The 24,354-nt window shown below is 44.1% G+C and overlaps 1 protein-coding gene across 3 annotated transcripts in view; it reads right to left on the bottom strand.

Moving 5' to 3' along the window:
* Positions 1 to 24,354, bottom strand: part of CRACD (capping protein inhibiting regulator of actin dynamics) — a 113,263-nt gene that overhangs the window by 50,234 nt on the left and 38,675 nt on the right. For 2 of the 3 annotated variants that reach the window (XM_028744846.2, XM_077934290.1), the window contains exon 1: positions 9,347 to 9,487. In XM_028744846.2, the coding sequence (XP_028600679.2) occupies positions 9,347 to 9,371 (25 nt within the window). In that variant the 5' untranslated portion in view covers positions 9,372 to 9,487. Of the gene's footprint in view, positions 1 to 9,346; positions 9,488 to 20,905; positions 21,013 to 24,354 lie in introns of those variants that run through there. The other variant, XM_077934291.1, reaches the window with a different exon arrangement.

The following is a 24,354-nucleotide window of genomic DNA, read 5'->3' as shown; positions in this document are numbered from 1 at the left end:
AACATCAGATTACTGTCAAAGAGGTTGCCAGATTTCCCACGGCATGCTGGGAAAATCCCTTTATGTTCTGAATGGCTGCATTTTCCCTCATCTCTCTTTGTACACGCAAAGCTAAAAAAAAGCCAAGAAGCCATGTAAGCAAAAGCGTTCAATAGGAAAACCTACTGAATTTAGAAATAGATTCGCACAGTCATTTATTCAAAGGCAACATTACTAGAGTACTTACAGCCTATGAAATATTAACTTAAGAATGGTAAAGTAGGAACTGTAATCATTTTGGTATAGATACTCTGCAACAACTTTGGTTAATATATTCATAAACGTTTATCTGAGTGCTTATTGTTGCTTTATTTTTATGTAATAGTTGCATGTCATAGTTTTTTATTTAAACAAAGATATATAGCTCAATGCCACAAATAAAGCAGCTTAGAGATGAAAATGAATAAAAATAAAAACTATGTTAAAAAATTAATAACGGTAAGGCAGGGCTCTTATTTTTCACGGTAGTCCTACTTATTTAAAAATTGGTAAAATATCTACAGTGGCATCTCGGTTTTCAAATGCCTCAGTTTTCGAACGTTTCGGAACTCAAATGCTGAAAACTCGGAAGTGCCTCGTTTTTTGAATGTTTCGGAACTCGAATGGACTTCCAGAACACATTATGTTCAAAAACTGAGGTACCGCTGCATTGTGAACAATGTTTATATGTGAAGGGAGAACTAGCACACTGCATAATTCCATGGAGTCCCCTATTAATGGAGCTGGGCAATCATAGGTCGTGGGCAAGTTTTGCTCACTGCAACGATGTTCATGATGCACTGTTAAATTTCCCCCCACAGGAACAGGTTACAGTCATGAGTATGTAAAGGGGTGTGGCTTGGGACTATTGCTATTATAGGAGCTCACTTTGTTTCCTACCTGTGGTAACCTGATATTCTAGGAAGAAGTCTCACATGCACCCCAGCCAGCCAAATGGTCTCCCATTTACTTCGGCTCCTCATAGAACTCAATACAGGCCTTTGAAATCAATCAGTCACTATATCAGTGGTGGCAGCTGCCTACTGCGGCTGGTGGGGTGAAAGGCAGGAGCAGGTAGGACCAGGGGTCACAACAGCCATTTTTGTCTGTTTCTTGTCATAGTTCCTTGCCTTTGCTTTAAACCAAAGCAAACACAACATGCCCAGTCTTTCTGCTGCTTCCTGAGCAGTCTCAAAAAAGGTATTTTGGCTCAGCTCCCTTGTCTCAGAATTGCAGAATTCTGGTTGACAAGAGCCCTGAATAAATTCTGGTTGGCCCAGGGGCACCATGAAATATTTTGAAGTGCTTGCAGGAGATTGGCTGAGGGCATAGGTTTAGATTCTAAAATAAACCACTTGATGCATTAACTGTGTCCCTGTCAGCTAGGTATTGGCCAATCTCAAGGAAAGAAGGCCACTTGGTGGGTCTGAATATTCTCCCTGAATATTTTAAGATCTCTTCCTCTGAAGAGTTATGGAGGCAGGGTTAGGTCATGGCGACTGAATTTCATGCTCTTTATTCAGCTCATAGTGGTGAGGAGGAATGGAAGTTCCCCCAGAATGTCTGCTTTATATACATTATTTACACAATGGGCCAAATGTGATTGGCTAATTCCGGGATTCTCCTGTAGGCCAATCGTATTGCGGATTCACTTCCACCTGGAGTGGATTGGGTGGCTCCTGAGGACCAATCAGACTGCTGCATTCTGAATCCTATTCAACTCAGTACATAACAGCAACGCAGGCTCCAAGAAGGAAGACAGGCAGAGAATGCATAATTACAATGTGGGAGCGGGTGAAAGGAAGAGTTGGTCTCAAGTTCTGAGCTTAAAGGGCAGGGGCAGATCTTGATAATATGCTGCTCTGTGCGAGGTCATTTGATGCCCTCCCTCCAGCCCAAATGGCACTGGCTTAAGCCAGGGTTTGGGAAGGAGGCATGAGGCTCTGGCAGCATCTTAGAGCCCTCTTCTAGGACCCTGTCTGAGCCCTTATGTCTCCTTCTCAAAGTTGGGTAAGACTTTGGGATGGTGCCCTCCTTGACTGAATGACTGAATGACCAGTGCAGCCACGCTGCTTGTACTGCCCTAAATCCACCTCTGTAAAGGGGAACTGTGGGGTTGGGGAAGGCTGCTGTTGCTGTTCCTTTTGCTCTTATGAGCCAACCACCCATTTGCCCACCTTGTGTATGAAAGGAGAATATAGGGGGGGTTTGTGTGTTTTTTTAAAGCAAACAATGTCTTGCCTATTTAAAAAAAACAAGCGACCAGGAGTGTTGCACAGAAACCACACAGAATGCAAAAAGAAAAGAAGCTTGTTCTTAAAAGATTCATTACAGTTTAATGTGTTTCGTCTTGTTCAGGAAATATCCTACAAAGAATTTTTAAAAAATGGAAAGTCAGTCACAGACTACAGACATAAGACAGTTGTATACAGCATTATTTAAAATGCTCAAAACACTGGAAAGATAAGTGTTTTGAAAAGGAAAGAAATTCTAGCCAACGTTTAAAAACAGTATGTTTGTTTTTTTTTAATATTTTATTAAGGATTTTCTTGTTTTACAGAAGTGTAGTGCCTCATATATATTTTTCCCCATGTAACATTTTTACAAATCCGTTTCATTTGTTGAGGCATTAGGGGGAGAAGAAAATAAAAATAAAAATAAAAAAGGAGAGAAAAAAGAAAGGGGGGTGGAGAGAGGGAAGATGGATAAGGGTGGGATTGGGTGGCGGTGTTTCTATTATGTTTAATGTATGTAGAGTTTGGTGTCAGCGTGCTTGTGTTGTTCACTTGTGTTCCTTTGGTGGTGAGAGAGGTTGGGGTTGGCCTAGGGTGTGATTGTTTGCTTGAGATTGGCTGTGGTGATCTTTGTTTTCGTGTGTGAGTGAGGTGGGTGGGTGTTTTGGATCAGGTTAGCCATATTGATTTGTATGCTGTTGGTGGATTATTGTCATTGTCCTGTTGGGCTGTGTGTGTGATAAAGGGGAGCCATACCGGGGTGAAGGCATCTTCTTCTGTTTGTCCCCGTGTCAGTTTCAGTTTATTAGTTAATTTTTCTAGTAGGGCTGTTTCCCATACTATTTGATACCATTGGTCCATGCTTACTCCTGACAGGTCTCTCCAGTGTCTGGTTATGGTGTTTCTGGCTGCTGAGAGCAGGTGGGTTATGAGTTCTTTGTGGTGTAAATGGGCATTGTTGTCTTGGAAGATGTTTAGTAGGGCCAATTCTGGGGTGGTGTCTATTACTTGCTTAGTTATTTTACAAATTTCTTGTATGGCTGTTGTCCAGAATAGTTGGATTTTGGGACACTCCCACCACATGTGGAAGTATGTGCCTGTGGAGGTGCACCCTCTCCAGCATTTTGGTGAGGTTCCTGGGTGTATTAGCGCTAGTTTCCTTGGTGTTAGGTACCACCTGTAGGTGAGTTTCAGTGTGAGTTCTTTTCTTTTCGTTGATATGGATTTAAAGGGGGGTTTAGACCACATTCTGGTCCATTGAGTGGGGTTTATCTCATAGCCTATGTCATTCTCCCATTGATTTTTGATTGCGTCTAGGGGATTTGCGAGATTTTGCAGTAGTATTTTGTATATTGCGGATACCATCCCTTTACCGTTTCCCTTTGTTGTTAGGAGGAGGTTTTCGAAGGTTGTCAGGGGCCTAGTTGCTGCTGATTTTACTGTTGGGTTGATTAAGAGGGCATGTAGTTGGTGTTGTGTTAACCAGGGCATTTGGGTGTCTTCTAGTTTGTCTTGTATTTCTTGTGTTGACAAGGGTTTGTTATTTTTATAAAAGTCTATTAGGCGATACAAGCCTTTGGTTCGCCAGGTTTTTATCTTGAGGTTTTGTGTTGCATGGTGGAATAATGGGTGGTATGCCAGGGGGATTAGTGGGGATGGGGTTGGGGATAGTTTGCCTATTTGTGTTTTCCATGCTTTGAGCATGGTCTGTGTGTACCTGTTAAGTGTTGTGGGAATTTTCTTTAGTTTGTTTGGGAGGAGTGGGTATGTTGTGGTGCAGGTGTTTTCAATTGTGTCCTTCTCTAGGTGTACCCAAAAAAAACAGTATGTTAATAGGAAAGCATTTCAAAACTCTCAATTACAGCGAAAAAGTCAGTACTTCTCATGGTGCTGGACAGAAAACAGCTATTTCATGGATGCTGAAAGTTTGAAGTATTTGTTGCACTAAGTTTTGAAATGGTAACTTATTAAAGTTTACTTAATAATGTTTTTTAGATGTGGACACACCTAGCTTGGCTCCAGCCTCTCCTCTAACCCATTACGAGCTGCCCAAGGGCAGAGGCGATGGGGAGGCGATGGAGAGGCAGAGGGATGCTCCCTTGCAGCTGGGGCAGCTGTCATTCAGGATAAGCACCGACTCAGCCTCCTCCCTGAGCTCTGGAGCTGGCCAGGAAAATAGGGACATCCCGGGATCAAATCAGAAGCAAGGGTGGCTTTCATCGTTCTGGGACTGTCCCTGGAAAAATCAAGACACTTCCAGGGCGTGAAATGCGTACTCCATCTATATCAGTGGCTATCGAAAGCAGTCAGACATAAATCAAAACCTGCAATCACACCATCTCCATTTACGTTTGGAGAATTTGGGATACTTCACAGCAGCTAGTACTGTAATGAGTCTTTCATATATCTTAAAAGCGGAAAGGAAGCCGGTGTCGCTGCCTATGGTGCCTCAAAAGAACTTTCTTCAGCTACCGTACAAAGAAGTGAGTTTTAAGGACGTTCACCCGCTTGACAAATGTGAATCTTTTCCTTTGTATTCCGCTAACACCCAGTACTCCCACGCACACTGACAAAGCAAACGCTTCTTTATTATTCAGGTCTGCGGTGCAAGAAGCCAAATGATCATTTAATTTACAGTTCTGAAGAAGAGAGTAGTTAAGTACTCCAACGCGTTCAGATGTCTTTAAGAAAAAAAGGAAAGAAAAAATATCTCTCTCCCTGGGCAGCATTCCTGAAGATTGTGGGCGCAAGTTGCCTGCTATTAATGGGCAGTTGATATCAGAGGCCCTATTGTATTGCTCGCTTGTATCAAGTGTGCCATGGAAACAAGTAGGCCTCAAAAACACATTAACCTGGGAGGATGTGAACTGAAGACAGACTTTGACTCGGTGCTAACATAGCATGGAATGAACTAGCAGGCAGATCAGATTTGCTTCGCTTGCCAGGCGAATGGGAGTGGCTTTGGACGTTACTGAACGGGAAGTTGAGTGGGGGTGTGTGTTATGTATTGAATTGAATAGGATCCAAAATGCAGCAGTCTGATTGGTCCTAGAACAATAGGATTCAGATTGCAGTGGACTGATTGGTCCTAGAACAATAGGATCCAGAATGCAGCAGTCTGATTGGTCCACAGGAGCCACCCAATCCAGCTCCAGGTGGAAGTGAATCCGCAACCTGATTGGCCTACAGGAGAATCCCAGAATTAGCCAATCACGTGGGGCCCATTGTGTAAATAATGTCTATAAAGCAGACATTCCGGGGGAACTTCCATTCCTCCTCACCACTATGAGCTGAATAAAGAGCATGAAATCCACTCTCGACGCCGAGTATATTTCAGGGCACAAGGCAAAGTGGGCTGGCAGCATACATGTAGAAGTTGCACAGTTCAGTCCCCAACATCTGCAGGCAAAATAAACTCAGGTCTGGGTTGGCAACCAACAAATATTTTGCCTGGCTGCTGGCATTTTTGCTTCTTTGTATCAGGCATTGTGGCGTGGGGATGTCTCCTGATTCATCTAAATCTGCCAGGCTCCAATCTCCAAATCACCAAAAGCCAACAGGCGCCAGTCTCTGACCTGCAAAAACTCGCCTCCAGTTCCAACTACTGAATGGATTTTTTTATTTATTTAAAAAAATATGATAATGATAACAGTAACAATACCTCCATCTAGAGCAGGCATGGGGAACTGGATTCCCAGGTGGTGGGCTGAATCCAGACCTCTCCTAGCCCCTGCAGCCCACGGTATTTTAGAGAGGAGGGTGCACCCACCCGTCAGCCACATATAAGAGTGCAGCACCCAAAATGGCCGTTGCAATCTTGCTCAAAAAAGTGGGATGTCCCATTTTCTCCCAGGACACTTGGCGGGTATGAATACATGGAAGTGGGGAGAAGGGAAAATGACGCACACCACTTTGAGCTTCTTAGAGGGAAAAGGTGAGGCAGGAATATAAATAAAGAAAAATAAGATGCACACAGTCACGAAATTAAAAGACGCCTGCTTCCTGGGATAAAAGCAATGACAAACCTAGACAGCATCTTAAAAAGCAGAGACATCACCTTGCCGACAAAGGTCCGTATAGTTAAATCTATGGTTTTCCCAGTAGTGATGTATGGAAGTGAGAGCTGGACCATAAAGAAGGCTGATCGCCAAAGAATTGATGCTTTTGAATTATGGTGCTGGAGGAGACTCTTGAGAGTCCCATGGACTGCAAGAAGATCAAACGCATCCATTCTTAAGGAAATCAGCCCTGAGTGCTCACTGGAAGGACAGATCGTGAAGCTGAGGCTCCAGTACTTTGGCCACCTCATGAGAAGAGAAGACTCCCTGGAGAAGACACTGATGCTAGGAAAGATGGAGGGCACAAGGAGAAGGGGACGACAGAGGACGAGATGGTTGGACAGTGTTCTCGAAGCTACCAGCATGAGTTTGACCAAACTGCGGGAGGCAGTGGAAGACAGGAGTGCCTGGCGTGCTCTGGTCCATGGGGTCACGAAGAGTCGGACACGACTAAACGACTAAACAACAACAAGAAGAAGATGCACACTTGCTACTGCCATCAGCAGGCACAGCCAAACACTTCTGTCTCCCTGGCTGGGGAAGCAAGGCCTGTTGGAGGCAGGCAGACAGGGCAAAGCACTGCCCCAGCTACCTCCTCAGAGGCTCTAGCTGTGCAACATTTTAATTTTTAAAATTTCTAACCCCAGGGCGAGCGTAGTAGTGAGCTATGTCAATCAGACCACAGTTGGGGGGTCATAGAGCCAATGAGAGCACCAGTGTAGCAAGGAGTGGGCAAAGCACCCTCACAGCCTGGCCCCTTACTGTTCTCACCGCAATCCCAAAATGGCTAAAAAACACAAGCAAGTAAGAAGGCAAACAAAGAAAGAAGGCTGCACCAAGGGCCCATTCGGATTTGGCCAGCAGCATTTCTTGTCACATGCAGGAAGGAGAATTTGTCCTTCTCCCCTCCCAAGCAGAGGAAACTTGTCCCCTTTGACCATCGAGGGAAATGAACATTGTTCAAAAATGAAATAAAAAACAGACCCATCCAAAGGCAGACATCACTTCTGGGAGTGCTTCAGGCTACATTTAAAGCTGCCCTGCCTCTGAGCAGTTGTTCTGTCATAAAAGAAAAAAGCACAACGGCAGGGGAGAGTCAAGAAAAGCCCTAGGTGTTTGCGTGCTACGCTTGTCCATTGGTACATTCTGTGTGCTTTCTCGAGAACACCAAAACCTACGAAACACATTGGTTGGGCTAGTGGGCAGACTGCTTAAGGTTATCTCCAAGAGATTTTTGTATCTGTTTTATTTATATCATTTGCTTAAAAAAAAATTATACTGCTTAATAAAAAAAATTCTATAAGCTGCTTCCATAAAAGCAACAAGAACGCAACAACATTCAATAAAGGTTTCCTAAAAACTAGAATAGAACAAAACAATATATATCACAATTAAAAGCGGGCAGCGTACAGAACAAGATTCCTTGATTTGACGCTCCTGGCAAAAACAAAACAACAAAGCAACATTTTTATCATCCTCGGAATGTGGCAAAAATGTCAGATAATTCCATGAGTGCTCAATATTTCAGTTTAACACACACACCCAGAGCATTGTGTCCAATCTGGACATAGAAGAATCATGCTGAAAAAAACAGAGCCTGTCTAGAGGAGGGTGACCAGAATGGTGAGGATCTGGAAACCTATGAGGAAAGGTTGAAAGAGACACGTTTGCTAGGCAGGGAGAAGAGAATCATAGAATTGTTGAGTTGGGAGGGATGCTAAGGGTCATCTAATTCAACCCTCTCAATGTGCGGCCCCCCACCCAATTTGAAACCACGCTTAGCATTGCAAATGTGCTAGACCAAGGGTTGTCACACCGAAAATAGAGCAGATTTATCTTCTCTTGCTCCAGAGGACACAACTTGAACCAATGGATGGAAATTGTAGGGAAGCAGATTTCATCTAAACAGTAAGACACACTTCCTAACAGCAGGAGACAGCTTTGCAAAAAGGGTTGGCTCTCCTTCACATGAAGTATTTAATCAGAGACTGACAGCCATCTGCCAGGGATTCTGAAATCGTATCCTGCACTGTAGAAGCTGCACTTAGTACCTAGGGTGGATTAAATGGGCTCCAAGATACCTTCCAACTCTATGATTCTGTGAAAACTCATTGTGGAATATATTGCATGGTTTCGTTCGATAGGATCTGAATTAAATCAATTACCTCCTCTGCTGGTGATTTTTCAGGTATGTAAAAAATAATAATATTGCAATCAATGCTTTGCCAAGAGATGCTACTGCATTAGGTTTGTGTATCAGCATGTTCATCTGTTAAGAAATGCTGCCTTCCTTTGCTATGTCTCTTAGGCGATAATCACTTACCCGGGAGTAAACCTCATTGAACTCAGTGGGATTTGTAGTGTTCAAGATTATTGGTTAGTAATTTTTACTGTTAAAAATTATAAAGGAGTCTACTAACACATGATTACTTGCAGAAGTCAAAGGCATATCAAGTTTGTTGCAGCATAATGGGTATGAAAGAACTGCCACCAATTTGGTAATCTAGTATCAGCACAGACAAAAAATTTTGTAGCCAAATGCGTAGTCCCAAATCCATCGGGTATACCATTAAATTCCTTTCCCAATCCTGCAGCATTCAGGATCGAAAACATGGAAATGGAAATTAAACTATTTGTTATCTACCAGTTGCAAATCTGAATGCCAGTCAAAACAGGTTCCTAAATTCTACAACTACAGTTGATAACAACAGAAGTTATCAGCAAAAAAACAAACAGCAGCATAATGGGAAACAAATTGATCCCATTACCGCTGCAGCTGAATCAGAGTCTAATTTGCACACATGCTTATGAAAAAGCGTGGTGAGCGTGGCATGAAAAGCAACAGCATCCTCAGGTTTGCAGATATGAAACACAGCAAGTTATACATTCATCAATCATCTTGCAAGAGAAATCAAACCTAAGCTACAAATCACCAGCATTATAGCAACATCCTTTTTTTTTTTTTTTAAAGCAGCATGCTTCTGAATCAGAGATCACTGTGTGCTCCATAATTCACAAGAAAGGCATTTTACTTACAAGGCTTCTTAAGCAAATTGATCATTTTGAACGGCAGGTGAGAGGCAGAAGCAGAGAGCCTTTCCTGCTTTGATCCCCTTCAAAGGAAAAACTGAAACTATGAGATCACGGATGGAAAAATTTATCCCAAAATTGGTTAAAGAATATTTAAAAGCAAATGAAGTTTGTGTGGGCACAGCCTGGTGGTTCAAGTTGAAAATACATGGGCTATATTTGGATTACAGAAAAAAAGAAACGCCCACAGATGTCTTTGGAAAGTAAAGAAGCCTCTAGCAGGAATTGTTCCTACTCAGTAAAAGTCAGCAAGGCAGGGCTCAAATTATATAACAGAAGGAAAAGGGGGGGGGGGACCTTAACAAAATGCACAAGCCCCAACTTCAAACCTCCTCCCCAGTTTAATCAAGTCATGACAACTCTATGGACTTCTAAAAAAAACAGTAGCTTAGGGGGCCACCAGAAAAAGATTGGGTTGGAGAGCTTTTGCATAGATTTAGCATAGGAATAATGAGCTTGGGCCCCACAGCTACCTCAAATATTGTAAAATATATCCCATTCACTTGCGTGATGACTTAGCCTCACCACATCAGAGCGAAAACATATGTTCCTTGATAATTATGGGCTGATTGCATAGGCTGGAACTAAACTGTTAAGGAACAGAAAGAAGGTGGCTGCTGAAAATAGAAGCCCAGTTTTGTGGTACCTTTTCCTCAAGAATGTATAGTACTATTTACCTCATATCCTGACATCAGCCAGTGGCATGGAGCAGGAACAGAGGAAGATTCAGCAAAATGATATCAAGGCATGAGTTAAATTGGAGAAAGGTGGACTTAACATGCCAGCACTTGGAACTGAGCTTGAGAATGAACTGGTGACTAATATAGTAGATTCAAAACTGACTTAATAGTTGCCATCCAGCTGGTCCAAGCCAATGATCATGAAGCAGTATATATTCTGCTAACGACAGTTTCTGATCATTCCTCTGAGGCAGTCCCTACATACAGCACTGAGGACCGTGGTGACGCCATTTCTGTCCTGGTGGGATTGCAGTTAGCACATTAGCCTCAGCTAGTAAGAAGTACCTGGGAGCCTCAGAGGCCATTTGTCTCTTCAAAGAAAACGGCAGATCCAAGTTACAACGTCTGATATTTCAGGGAGAGCATCGCCCAGCCCACAACAAGCTCAACATCACCTCCAAGTCCAGATGAATCACTCCTCACCACACCCCCGTCTTATCTTGATTGGGTTAGTTACTGACCACAGCCCTATTCAAGTATTAGGGCTGATTAGGGAATGTCAACATGAGCAGGAGCTGGGGATACATGTCGACTCCATCCCTCAAAGCCCTCATGTGAAGGAGCCTCCACTCCTGACTTTCCCATATTGAGTGGGAAGCTCTGAAGAGGCGTCAAAGGCTTTTCAACTGCACACCCTGAGAAGCCTCCACACACAATCAGGAACTCTGCCTTATCAGAGCTCCTGAGAACCACACAGGTCTTTAGCCTCCTTCTGACCCCACCGGAAGTGGAGTATACAGGGTCCAGTATACAGCGATATTGGGGTGGCGGCATCAGAATGCATGCCTCCCATGGCCTCTCTTCCTGTTTACATCCCCTACTCAGGCTGGGCTAGAATTTCAGGACTGCTACAGCTTCAGCCAAGTTTGATGAAATGGTTAAATAGAGCAGGGTTCCATCGGCTTAACACTTTGCCCCTAAATCCCTGGAAAACATTACTTGACATACTAATATAGATAGACTTATTAAAATAGCAGGAGCATCTACTGCCCATCAATGCCCATTAAAAAGCTTACATAATTAGCTGCCAAGCTATACAAAAGCCTAGAGAAAAAGATGGCCAAGTCTTCACAATAGAGCATGTCTGCGCTCTCTAACAATGTGTAATTAAAGGCAGTTTCCTTGTCCATTCTCTAGCTGTGTCTTTTATATAGGAATAGGGGGAAAGTAACAACTCTTAGCATGACCTTTGGGGAAATGCATTAGCAGCACTGACACCAATTTCACATTTTATTTCAATTGCCTGCTTCAAGGCGAGCAATAGCCTCTGGGCCTGCTAAGAGCTTCTTTAACTAAAATCTAGATACGTATAAATCTTTCATGGTCACTTTATCAGGGCTTATGAAGCTTTTTTCTCCTCTTCTTTCCAATATGCATTATGCTCAACCTTAGACAATGGGGTAAGAGAGTTTGAATTGATGCCAGAGTTAGACCTTGAACTCAAGACAACGTGCCGGTTCAGCAAATACACACCCTGGTGAGGGGGAAAAAAGAAGTGAGCTCCAGATGCCTGTCAGCGCAGATGAATGTTAACAAAATGTAAATCAACCAAAATTAGCAAAAGGTTGCAAAAATTGCCCCATTAGAAACAAAGCATCATGACGCCCAACAGTTACACGAAGGGCTGAATGTGTTGTCTGTGAAAAGAACGCCATATGGAATTACAGTGGTACCTCAGGTTACAAACACCTCAGGTTATAAACGCTTTGGGTTACAAACTCCACTAACCCGGAAGTAGTACCTTGGGTTGAGAACTTTGCCTCAGGATGAGAACGGAAATCGTGCGCCGGCGGCACGGTGGCCCCATTAGCGAAAGCGCGCCTCAGGTTAAGAACAGTTTCGGGTTAAGAACAGACCTTTATATATGTTGAAAATTTTGAATAAAAATCTTTATTAAAAAAAAATGAAACTGGTATGACGTACAGATCGCGATACAGGTTGCAGACTTTTTGAGCTGGCAATGTACATCGCTGCTCCCCAATCACCTCCAGCACAGCGCATTTTACTCCCAATCTCTTTCCTCCAGAGTGATCCAGCTCTGAGGGCCTTCTGGCGGTTCACTCACTGTGAGAAGTGAGGTTACAGGGAACCAGGCAGAGGGCCTTCTCAGTAGTCGTGGAATGCCCTCCCGTCAGATGTCACAGAAAAAACAACTATCTGACTTTTAGAAAACATCTGATGGCAGCCCTGCTCAGGGACGTTTTTAATGTTTGATGTCGTATTGTGTTTTAATTTGTTGGAAGACACCCAGAGTGGCTGGGGAAACCCAGTCAGATGGGCGGCATATAAATAAATTTATGATGATGATGATGATGATCATGATCATGATGATCATGATTAGGTGGCTCATTCATAAGTCAGGAGGAACCTGTGCAATCATTTAAACAGTATTCCAGCAGTTCCCATGCAATTATGGTAACTTCATAAGGACTCCACACTGATAATTGAAGCTGTTTGTCTGAGCTTGCTAGTGGAGAGAGCAGTCTCTGCTGCTAATGCCCATCCTTGCATTTCAGCAATGACATAATTCTTAAGTATTCATATTTTACTCAAAAAGAGACCTGGCACCTTGCCTTTCTTGTCTAATTAAAGTTGGAGATCCTTTAAGCTCCTTCCAGTATTGTTTTTTCTCATACGTATCTGCTGACAGGTAAATTCCACTGCCACTTTTCATGGATTGGGTGGTTAAAAAAACATTCATGCACAGCCAGAGAGATAAAAACTGCAAACTGAAAGAAGTGTAAAACACCGTTGTAAGGGGTGGGAGAAAGGCAATGAATTTAGTGAGGTCACACCGCACACTTCAACACACACAATGAAATTATTCTCTTCAGCTGAATAATTTCATGTCAGTACACTGCACCAATAGTCACAGCAAAAACAAACAAAACCCACGCTATTTGCAATTATAAAGAGACAGAACCATCACGATGCTATCTGCAACCATTAGTTCTCTTTATGCTTCCACTTTCTCCAGTTCCAACCCAACTATTGGGCCAATGGAACATCTGCCCCAAGCACAGCTTGTGACCCAGTGACCAACGGACAAGTACTGATTGCCCCTGTACTACCCCATGACCTCTTAGAAGTGTAGATATGAGGGAACTTATAATAAAGACCAGTGAAAAAATAACCAGGTTCAGTCTTTTATTCTGTCTCCAGTTATGGAGTCAGCTTTGGGGAAAGTTATGAGGACAAAATCTCATATAACATTTTCCTGTGCGAAAAGGCTAAAGTGATTTGGCCTTGTCAGTTGGGTGAGGGGATTGTCTCAGGGGAGACTTGACAATATGTTTATAAATTAATGCATGGGGAAAACAATGAGGAAGCTTTTCTCCCCCTCTCAAAAAAACTAGAATTTGGAGCAGCCTTACCCCTCACAGAGCTACAATTCTCAGCATCTGGGACACAGCTAAAGCAGTTTGCAAAATTCTTCAGGTGGGGAATGTGCTTTGAATGTGCTTTAAATATATGATGTGTACGCAGCCACAATCAAATGTATGGCTTTCTCCACTATGAGATGAAGTCATGCCTTCAAAGGAGAATTAGACCCATTCACGTTGAATAGACCCATCAGTGAGGAACAGTTGAGAGAATTGGGTATGTTTAGCCTGGGAAAGTGGAGACTGAGAGGAGATAGCCACCTTTGAATATCAAAAGGGCTGTCTCTGCTCTGGAGGGTAGGACCTGAACGAATGGCTTCAAGGTACAAGGAAGAAGATTCTGACTATATGTCAGGAAGAACCTAGACAGTAAGAGCTGCCTGACAGTGGAATGGACTCCCTTGAGAGGCTGTGGACTCTCCTCCTTTGGAAGTTTTTGAGCAGAGGTATGGTGGCCATGTCATGTTGGATGGTCACCTGTCATGTATGATTTAGTCGAGATTCCTGCATTGCTAGGGGGGGGAGTAGATGGGCCCTTGGGGTCCCTTCCAACTATACAATTCTACGAAAGCCACTGAACATCAGTTGCTAGGGAACAACAATGGAAGAGGGCAATTGCCTTCAGGCTTGCTTGTGAGTTTCCTGGAAGCACCTGTCACTGTGGAAGCAGAATGGCTGGTTAGAATTACTAGACAAACTTTCAGCCTCTCAGCAGGAGTCTTACATCCCTTCTTATATTCTTATCCATTTAAAAAAGCTAATCTCGTGCAAGCATTTCATGTTTTCAGATTGGGACTGCTTCTGGAATACTGGAATATTTAGCTGTCTGTCAATTTGGGTCCCCTCCCGCATCAGTATGATTTCCATCCTATGACCTTGGGCTATAGTACCATTGGCTGTTGACCTGGCACAAATCCTTCAAGAGGCTGCTTCTCTTCTCCAACACTCCTTGTATGAAGCGAGTGTAAGCAGGGCATCAATAATTCACAGCCAGTGCCTTATTTCCACATCAGCAACAATAATATGTCTCTGTCTTAAGTGTGCGTTTCTTGTCTCCCCTCTTTCTTAGGTCGTGAGGCTGATTTCTTTGGAGAGGTTGTGTTCCCCTTCAGGGCAGAGGAAGAAAGCCTAAAGAAAAAGGAACAACTCCTTACACATACCCCAACCTAAGTTCTGGCCTCAGTGCAAGCTGAACCACGTGCCAAGTTCTGAAATAGCTGCTGTAGCTGTTGCAAACTCTTAAGTGTAGACTGCCGAAATCCAACAAATTATGAGCTTATATTGCAAGTATATCTGTTCGGGATTTCAATGGGAACACTTCCATGTTTAGCGCTATGGGAGAGAGAGCAAAACTCTGACTAAAATAGCAGCAATGGGGTACTTTTTAGCAAGAGTATGTCTCTTGATGCATGAAGGAGCAAAGTTTTGAGTGACGTGGAATGCTTCATTCAGTATGTGTTAGCCTCAAAGCTTTTTAAAACACTTGCATTGCTTGTCTTTTTTCATAGCTTATTCTCTGGGGTAAACGTGGAAATAGCTGCCTATGCTCTGCATTCCTGGTTGGGGTCATCCTATCCCATTAACAGGAAGTGTTGTTCGACTCTGGCTGCCCAAATGACTGGTAGTATTAATGTCACATTGAAAAGCCCATGGCTTGTAAGTAATACCCTAAATGGGTTTATGTAACAAAAATAGTCCATTGCCCTCATAATTTCAGTTCTAAATATCTACAGAGTGGCCCTTAGCACTCGACTACCTGATTTAAGAGTTTCAAGGCCTTATGTGACATCAGGGTACATAAACCAGTTGCAGCCTTCAGCTTTTGTCTTCTTGGGGTGTTAGAAAATAGGAAGGTATCTTATTTAGCTCAATACAGTCATACCTCGGTTTTTGAACAGCTTAGTTCTCGAACGTTTTGGCTCCCGAAAGCCGCAAACCCGGAAGTGAGTGTTCTGGTTTGCAAACTATTTTTGGAAGCCGGATGTCCGATGGGGCTTCCGGGGCTTCCAATAGGCTGCAGGAGTTTCCTGCAGCCAATCAGAAGCTGTGCTTTGGTTTCCAAACATTTTGGAAGTCGAACGGACTTCTGGAACAGATTCCGTTACACTTCTGAGGTACAACTCAGTAGGGTATGCATTCAGGGTTGTGCTGAATCTCCATGCAAATTGGGATTCAACGCTCCTGCTCACATTGTGATTGGGGGGGGGTATCATTTCCTCCTCCTCACCCCTTCCCCTCCCAACTATGTGTGTTTAATTAGGGTTTTAAAAAATCCTAATTGAACACTAGCCCCACCCAGTGGCGTAGCGTGGGTTGTCAGCACCCGGGGCAAGGCAAGTAATTCGCGCCCCCTAACCCGTGGATTTGCGCCCCCTAACCCGTGGATTTGCGCCCCTAACCCTAACCCCCAGATGTTGCGCCCGGTGCGGCCGGCCTCCCCTGCACCCCCCACACTACGCCACTGGCCCCACCCACAGATTGATCCGGGACAGAATATGGGTTGGATTTACCTGGGTTGGCCCAGGTCAAGTAAGGGCTGCTCAAGCCCCCAGACTGGGCTGCCAGATTGGGTTGGGAAGGGCTGTAAAGGGTAAAGGGGTAAAGGGGACCCCTGACCATTAGGTCCAGTCGTGACTGACTCTGGGGTTGCGGCGCTCATCTTGCTTTATTGGCTGAGGGAGCAGGCGTTTGTCCACAGACAGCTTCCATGTCATGAGGCTAGCATGACTAAGCCGCTTCTGGAGAACCAGAGCAGTGCACGGAAACGTTTACCTTCCCGCCGGAGCAGTACCTATTTATCTACTTGCCCTTTGATGTGCTTTTAAACTGCTAGGTTAGCAGGAACAGGGACCGAGCAACGGGAGCTCACCCCGTCGCGGGGATTCAAACTGCTGACCTTCTGATTGGCAAGTCCTAGGCTCTGTGGTTTAACCCACAGCGCCACCGGCGTCCCTTTGGGGACATAGCCCTATTATCTACGCCGACTGGTAGCAGCACTAGCTAATTTCAGGCAGGATTCCTTCTCAGGCTTACTTGGAGTTGCGACAGATTGTGAGTGGGACCTTTGGCATGTAAAACAAAAGCTCTTCTGTGTCTACGGTGACATTAGACTAGGTTCAGCCACTGGTTACAGGCAACATTTGCAGCTGTAGGAACCTGGGGTCTCCCTCTGCTGTGCAGATTTTGCCCCCCCCCCCTTAACGTTTCGGTTGGTTGGCATCTGTCTATCTCAGGAGACAATGGAGGAGTGCGCCTTTGGGGGTGAAGTCAAAAGGCTGGAAGGTTACATAGTGCTGGTGTTTTCCCAAGCAATTTCCGAAAGAAAATATGCACCACAAAATCAATTAAAATAACACGGATGTGAACCTCCAAAAGGATTAACCAATTCTCAAATTCTGTCTCTTTAATTTGCATCCCAAAGCAAAAGTTTAGGGTTTTGTTTTTTTCCAATACCTGCAGCACTGCCACCCAGTCCCTCAGACTGAACATTGTGTTCTGTATCTCTTTCATCTGTAGCCATGGTTTTGCTAAATGTTACTGAAACAAAATTACAGCATGACAAAGTTTACATTGATTAATCGTGGAATTCAGGTTTAACACCATTAGAGTGCAGGCTCGTTTCAGCATTGTCTGATTAACAATGAAATGAACCATACCTTAGCTGGGTTCCCCCCGCCCCAGAAAGGCAATGTGCAAGAAACAATGGCTCCAACTTATTTTAATTACTTTTCCTTTTTTACAGAACACGGGAATGGAGATTACCTTTCATAAACAATGATGAGAGTTGTAGTTTTTCTCGTTTATACCATCATCGGTCAAAACAAATGAGCTTGGGCATGATAAGGTTTGAACTGCATAATTGTTTTTTTTCATTACAACTAGTTTATGCCAGCTGCTCACCTCCCCAGGAGCCACGGGGAAGGGAGGGAAACAAAAAAACACCATGCTCTGAAATCTTGACGTTAAAAAAAATGCCACATCAAAAGCCAGCATTAGGAAACCCTGCCTTGGAGGAAACAAGGGAGGAGGAAGGCAACTCCTGTGAAATGAGTAAAATCTAGGACAGGCATCCCCAAACTTGGCCCTCCAGATGTTTTGAGACTACAACTCCCATCATCCCCAGCTAACAGGACCAGTGGTCAGGGATGATGGGAACTGTAGTCCCAAAACATCTGGAGGGCCGAGTTTGGGGATGCCTGGTCTAGGAGGTGGGGAGTATGGGCAGGTGGGGGAGAAAAGGTAGAAGAGAGAAGGATGAAGGAAAAGGGATGAGAAAGTGATTCGAAAGACAATGTGGTAGGGACAAGGGGAAAATATGGGAGACGGGCAGAAGAAGGAAGGAACCGAGAATTAAAGAGGAGACAAGGAAGGAAATGATGGTTGCAAAGAGAAAGGAAGGGTGTGGGATGGGGACAAACAGTGGGAAAGAGAAAATGCTGAAAGAACTACTGAGAAAAGGAATGAGTAAGAATGGGAAAGCGAGAAGGAAGAAGGAAGGAAAGTGAAAGGAGGAGTGAAAGTGAGCGACAGGGTGGTTGTTTTTCTTCTCTAGCTCAAACTCTCCAAAGTTAAGGGTCTAGAGCTGGGGGCACTTAAAACTACAAGCTGGAACCTGAAGCATAGCAGTTACCTGCTCTGGGGACAAGTCAAAAGGGCAAGGCTCCCATTTATACCAAGTCTGGTATAAATTATGGCAGAGATAACTGTTGCAGACCCCATTCCCTTTTACCCCTGCAGAGAGTGGTAGGGAGTGAACAAAACAGATCACAAAGGGTGTGCTGGATAAAATAGGACTTTAAATTTATTCCCCGCCACCCAACTAGTCTGGAGGAAAAATGGTGACAAGGACATTCATGGATCAAAAAGGAAAAGATGACTGTGAAGGAAACATAGAAAATAGATAGCTTTAATAAAGCAGAACTAAATGTAGGCTTTTCGTATTTTGCACCAGACAAAGGAATTAAGACAGAGCAGAAAGTATGCCTGTGTGTCTCTGTGTGTGTCTGAAACTATTACCAAAGAGGAAATGGAATAGCAGACTTTAGAGGCTTGAACAGACTAAAGAGGGTGTGTGGGTGTGTGTGTGTGGGTGTGTGTGTGTGGGTGTGGGAGAGAGAGAGAGAGAGAGAGAGACAGAGAGAGAGAGAGAGAGAGAAGAAAGAGAGCAACAGTAGATAGGTCATCAAAAAGCGAACCCTTAGCCTGAAACAACATACCAAATAATTAATGGCAACAATGGGTCTCAGCACTATAGCAACATGCAATAATTCAACAGACAGCTGAAAAATAAAAATTATTCAGTGTGCTGTTTCATATCGTGCTGCAGCCAATGAAGGACTCTTAAAACCCCTCGAATTATCTGCATGGTGACATGAAATAAGTATGGTGGTAAAGTAGATGTATAACTCTGGCAATCTGGAGTAAACAGGATATGTTTATCCACTTGGCTCCAAATATTAAGAACTGTAGGTGATTGGGAATCAGCATATATTTGAAGGAATGCACTAACGCCAACACAACTCGCATACTGATTCAACATGCTCGCAAGGAATTTCCTTCCACCTACAGCAGGCATCTTCTAGTATGCATGGCTTCCAGTCAGACAAAAGCACAAGTTATTTCAGCTGCAAACATAAGTTAATGAAGGAATGGTTTTCCTTGGCGCACTGGGAGGCAGTAGCGCTGTCAGGGTAGCACTTTGGGGTAGAAGCCCAGGACTCTACTCAACACAATGAGTAGGAGAGCTGGCTCACCACACTTTACCAACTGAGTAAAATGATAAACATTACCATCTAAACAACTAAGCTGAGAGTCTAAAAGCTGCCTAACTGTACCACTGGTATGTCTGTGTGTGAGAGAAAGGGAGAATAAATGTCACTTAGGGAAAACTAAAGGGATCAATATCAGTTACTTCATAATATACAAAGGGCCAAAATTAGTCTTCTGCAAAATGTTTTGCTTATATTTCTAAAACTTTACTCGCAGTGCAAAACCCACATGGTTCAATAGCGCGCGCGCACACACACACACACACACACACACACACACACACTCTACCAACAGAGTTTAGGAGTGCACCTTTGTACTATTTGTAGGGAACATGCATCCGCCAATGTCACAGGCCATAATAGTGCCTTCAAGTTAGGAATTCAGTTCGTGAGAGAAAGAGCAGTATAGACCAAATGTATCACTTCTCACAGTCCCTGCATGATTCCCCACCTCCTTTCCAGTTCTCCAACCACAGTAATAGTTGTGAGCTTACTCTCTCGAAATCACGTTTAACTAGCCACAAAATTAGCTGAAGTAAGCTCCCTTTCCACTGCCATATATATGCTGGCTCTTTGATCATCCCTGAAAGTTTATCTGCTTTAGTATAGAGTACCTAAAAAAGGTAAAGGACCCCTGACAGTTAAGTCCAGTCGCAGACGACTCTGGGGTTGCGGCGCTCATCTCACTGGTGAGCTCCCGTTGCTCGGTCCCTGCTCCTGCCAACCTAGCAGTTCAAAAGCACGTCAAAGTGCAAGTAGATAAATAGGTACCGCTCCAGCGGGAAGGTAAACGGTGTTTCCGTGCGCTGCTTTGGTTCGCCAGAAGCGGCTTAGTCATGCTGGCCACATGACCCGGAAGCTGTATGCCGGCTCCCTCGGCCAATAAAGCGAGATGAGCGCCGCAACCCCAGAGTCGGTCACGACTGGACCTAATGGTCAGGGGTCCCTTTACCTTTACCTAAAAAAGGTAAAGGCAAAGGACCCCTGACAGTTAAATCCAGTCACAGACGACTCTGGGGTTGCAGCTCTCATCTCACTTTACAGGCCAAGGGAGCCGGCATTTGTCCACAGACAGTTTTTCCGGGTCATGTGGCCAGCATGACTAAGCCGCTTCTGGCGCAATGGAACACTGAAACCAGAGCAGTGCATGGAAATGCCATTTACCTTCCCGCTGGAGAAGTACCTATTTATCTACTTGCACTACTTGGATGTGCTTTCGAACTGCTAGGTTCTCAGAAGCTGGGACTGAGCAATGGGAGCTCACCCCATCATGGGGATACGAACCGCCGACCTTCTGATCGGCAAGCCCAAGAGGCTCAGTGGTTTAGACCACAGGGTACTCCCATAGAGTACCTACCTGGAGTTAAACAAGTAGCATTGCCTTTTTGTTTACCATTGCCCAGTGATTTTAGCCTGCAGCCAGCTTTGTAGTGTCTGTAGCTACAGCTTTCACTGCTCTCCACAGCAAAGTTTGAGCACTTTTTGGTAAATATACACAAAGTGCATGTTTGCTGGATTCTTCATACAGCACTGTCAGGAGGTACCCAAACCTACATTCATAGAATAATAATAGCTTAGCTGTCAAAATATCTTTATTTACAATGTATTCCTTACCTTCCCAAAGTTTAATCTTCTTATATACCGGTCTACTCAGGCTTTTCCAAAGTATCAAAACTTTTCATGCACTTCTTCAGTATGCCAATTAATGCTCTTCTTTCCAGCTGTTTAGGAGAAAAAAGCGATAGTGTTTTAGTTTAGGAAGACAGTTCTCTCAGCTGTGTACCTACTATTATATATATATTTACATTGCTAATGTTAAAACACAATCCATAAGTCATCTCATCATCTAACATGATCAAACAAGCCATGACTTGTTTCTCCAAAGCGTGTCTTGTCTGCCATAATGACAAACCACAGTGACAAACCAACCAGAAAACAAACTCAGGTTAATTTGCTGGACTAGGTTCAGGTGTTCAAAAAACACCCCCCCCCCCACAGTTTAACTAATCAAACCATAGTTCAGCATAGTATGTGAACCAGGTCAATGGAGATTTAATTCAACAAAATACAGTGGTACCTCGGGTTACATATGCTTCAGGTTACATACGCTTCAGGTTACAGACTCCACTAACCCAGAAATTGTGCTTCAGGTTAAGAACTTTGCTTCAGGATAAAAACAGAAATCGTGCTCTGGCAGCGCAGCAGCAGCAGCAGCAGCAGGAGGCCCCATTAGCTAAAGTGGTGCTTCAGGTTAAGAACAGTTTCAGGTTAAGTACGGACCTCCGGAATGAATTAAGTATTTAACCTGAGGTACCACTGTACAATCTTGCTAAACGGATCATGGCCTCCCCAAAGAATTCTGAGAATTATAGTTTGGTGAGAGTATTTAAGAATTTCATTACAAATTCCTGGACTTCTCATAGGAACACAGGAAGCTTCCTCATACTGAGTCAAGACGATTGGTCCACCTAGGTCAACGTTCTTGACATTGATCAGAGGCAGCTCTCTTGAGGTTTCATACAGGGGACATTTCCAGTCCTACCTAGAGAAGCCAGAGATTGGACCTTCTGCGTGCAAAGAAGTGCTTTACCTCTGAGCTCCTCCTGCAAACTTCAATGAACTAAGCTGTCAGGGTTCCTTAAAGCAAGGGGACCATTGTTTTAACTACTGGAGTACATTGCGTAAATATGCCTGAAGTGTTGGCTTCTATATGACGCACAGACAGCAGCAATACCTTTTAGTACAAATTAAACAGCCACTAAATGTGAAGACTGAAAACTCAAACCTCAGCCTACTATGTTGGGACAATGTCCCTGTTTCCCAGTGTCTCTTTCCCTGACACCGATCGCAAAAGCGCTATTCTAACTTTTCTGGCGGAGGTGTCAAGAGTACAGCACTCTGGCAACAAAAAACCTGTTGTAACTGAGAGACGACGATTCAATTATTTCTCATGCTTCCCTCCAGAGGTAGTGACCCTTTTTGGAGCCTGTCATCACAGGCTATCACGTTTCTTTCTATTCTTTTAACCCTGAAGCTTAAACGACTTCTAGTTAGCCAGTTGCCAACCAAAGATGCAAGACACCGGAGCCTCATCCACTTCTGGGTGGTTGGGAGTTTCTCTAAATCATTAGGCTATTTCCACATGACTTGGGGCCAAGTACAAGATACATAAGTTACATGTCTACATAGTATTTAGGACTATTTAAGCCATGCCTCTTTCTTCACGAAAACCAGTCGCCAAGTTCCCCCAATCTGCATCAGGACTGCAGTACCGGGGGCGGGGGGCGGGAAAGCTTTCAACCCTTCCCTCTGTGCTCTTTTTCCACCTAAAATGGTCCCTGTTATGTACTGAGCTGAATCCTAGAACAATAGGGTCCAGAATGCAGCAGGAGCCACCCAATCCAGATCTAGGTGGAAGTGAATCAGCGGCCTGATTGGCCTGCAGGAGCAGCCAATCAGGCTCCTGGATGAAGTGAATCAGTAACCTGATTGGCCTGCAGGAGCAGCCAATCAGGCTTCTGGAGGAAGCTAATCTGCAACCTGATTGTAGCAGCCCGGAATTAGCCAATCACGCGGGGCCCATTGTGTAAATAATGTATATATAGCGAGACGTTTTGGGGGAAGTTTCATTCATTGCTACTATGAGCTGAATAAAGAGCATGACATTCACACTCGACTCTGAGTATATTTCAGTCCCTGAAGGCAGCTGCGGCAAACAGCAACTTCTGAGAGATGTTCAACAGCAAAACAACACATCAGAAAACTTAACCCACCCTGCTGTGTTTCCCTTTCAGATTGTATCCCTCACCAACTGCTTTGTCTTTGGAACATGACCTGCCCAGTCCCCATGCAGACTATTTAAATTCCCCACCAATGTAAAATGCAGTTTGGCCCTTAGAAAGCTGGCATCTCTACTCGCGTGGTCCGAGACACCTTGTAAATATCTGAAAATGAAGCTGGTTGGTCACTGTAAGAACAGGATGCTGACCTAGATAGACCTTTGGCCTGAAGCAGCAGGTCTCTTCCTATCTTCTAAGGAGGCCACAAAGTGCACCTCAGCACAGTAAAAGCCCTTCCGCATCAGTCAAAAAAAGCTGGGGAACTTGTCCAGAATATCCCAATTACTAGAAGAGCCTGAAAGGGAAACATTTCCCTTAGCTATACAGTCAGGACTCGGGACATTAGTTTTACCTCATAAATAGGAGAAGCAAAGAAAAAAAAAAGTGTACAGGGGATGGAAATGTTGGGCCATGGAAGTTCTGTTGCCACTTCACACACTTGAATTAACATGGTGTGGGGAGGGAATTCCCTATAGCATGCCAGGAAAGTGCTTCATCTGGAGAACGCAAGCTTTATTTATTAAAGTGTGTGTGTGTGTTATATATATACTAGCTAAAAGGATCCCTTGATGTTTCATAAACCTGAACTGCCTCTGCAGTTAGAGAGAGTGGGGACCTTGTAAATTAATCACTCCTGACTAGCGCCAGTAAGGCTTCTTTCCTTAACAGGTAAGAAACAAAAGCTCTTCACACATTTAATTGTTTCTGCTTCCTCCTGCGGTGAAAAGTGGTCCACCAACATGCGGTTATCGCATCAGCAAAAAGGACTCAAAGGCAACACTGCAATATACCCTCCCAGGAGGGTAAAAACTAAGTGGGCCAATATATAGGGTATAGAGAGGTCTCACTATATGCTATTACTAGTTCAGGAGCCAAAGCAGCATGCAACTAGGGGCCCTTGCAAGCGCCCCCCCCCCCCGACACTAAGCTTTAATGTTAAATAAATACAGTGGTACCTCGGGTTACATACGCTTCAGGTTATAGACTCTGCTAATCCAGAAATATTACCTCAGGTTAAGAACTTTGCTTCAGGATGAGAACAGAAATCGTGCTCCGGTGGTACAGCAGCAGCAGGAGGCCCCATTAGCTAAAGTGGTGCTTCAGGTTAAGAACAGTTTCAGGTTAAGAATGGACCTCCGGAATGAATTAAGTACTTAACCCGAGGTACCACTGTAAATAAATCTCTAGTCCTGCTAGAATGAAAGTTATGAAGCTAAATGTGCA

Source organism: Podarcis muralis, chromosome 9 (assembly GCF_964188315.1).
Source record: "Podarcis muralis chromosome 9, rPodMur119.hap1.1, whole genome shotgun sequence".
Taxonomy (NCBI): domain Eukaryota; kingdom Metazoa; phylum Chordata; class Lepidosauria; order Squamata; family Lacertidae; genus Podarcis; species Podarcis muralis.
Note: the sequence above shows the minus strand (reverse complement) of the source record. Positions and strands in the feature narration are given on the sequence as shown.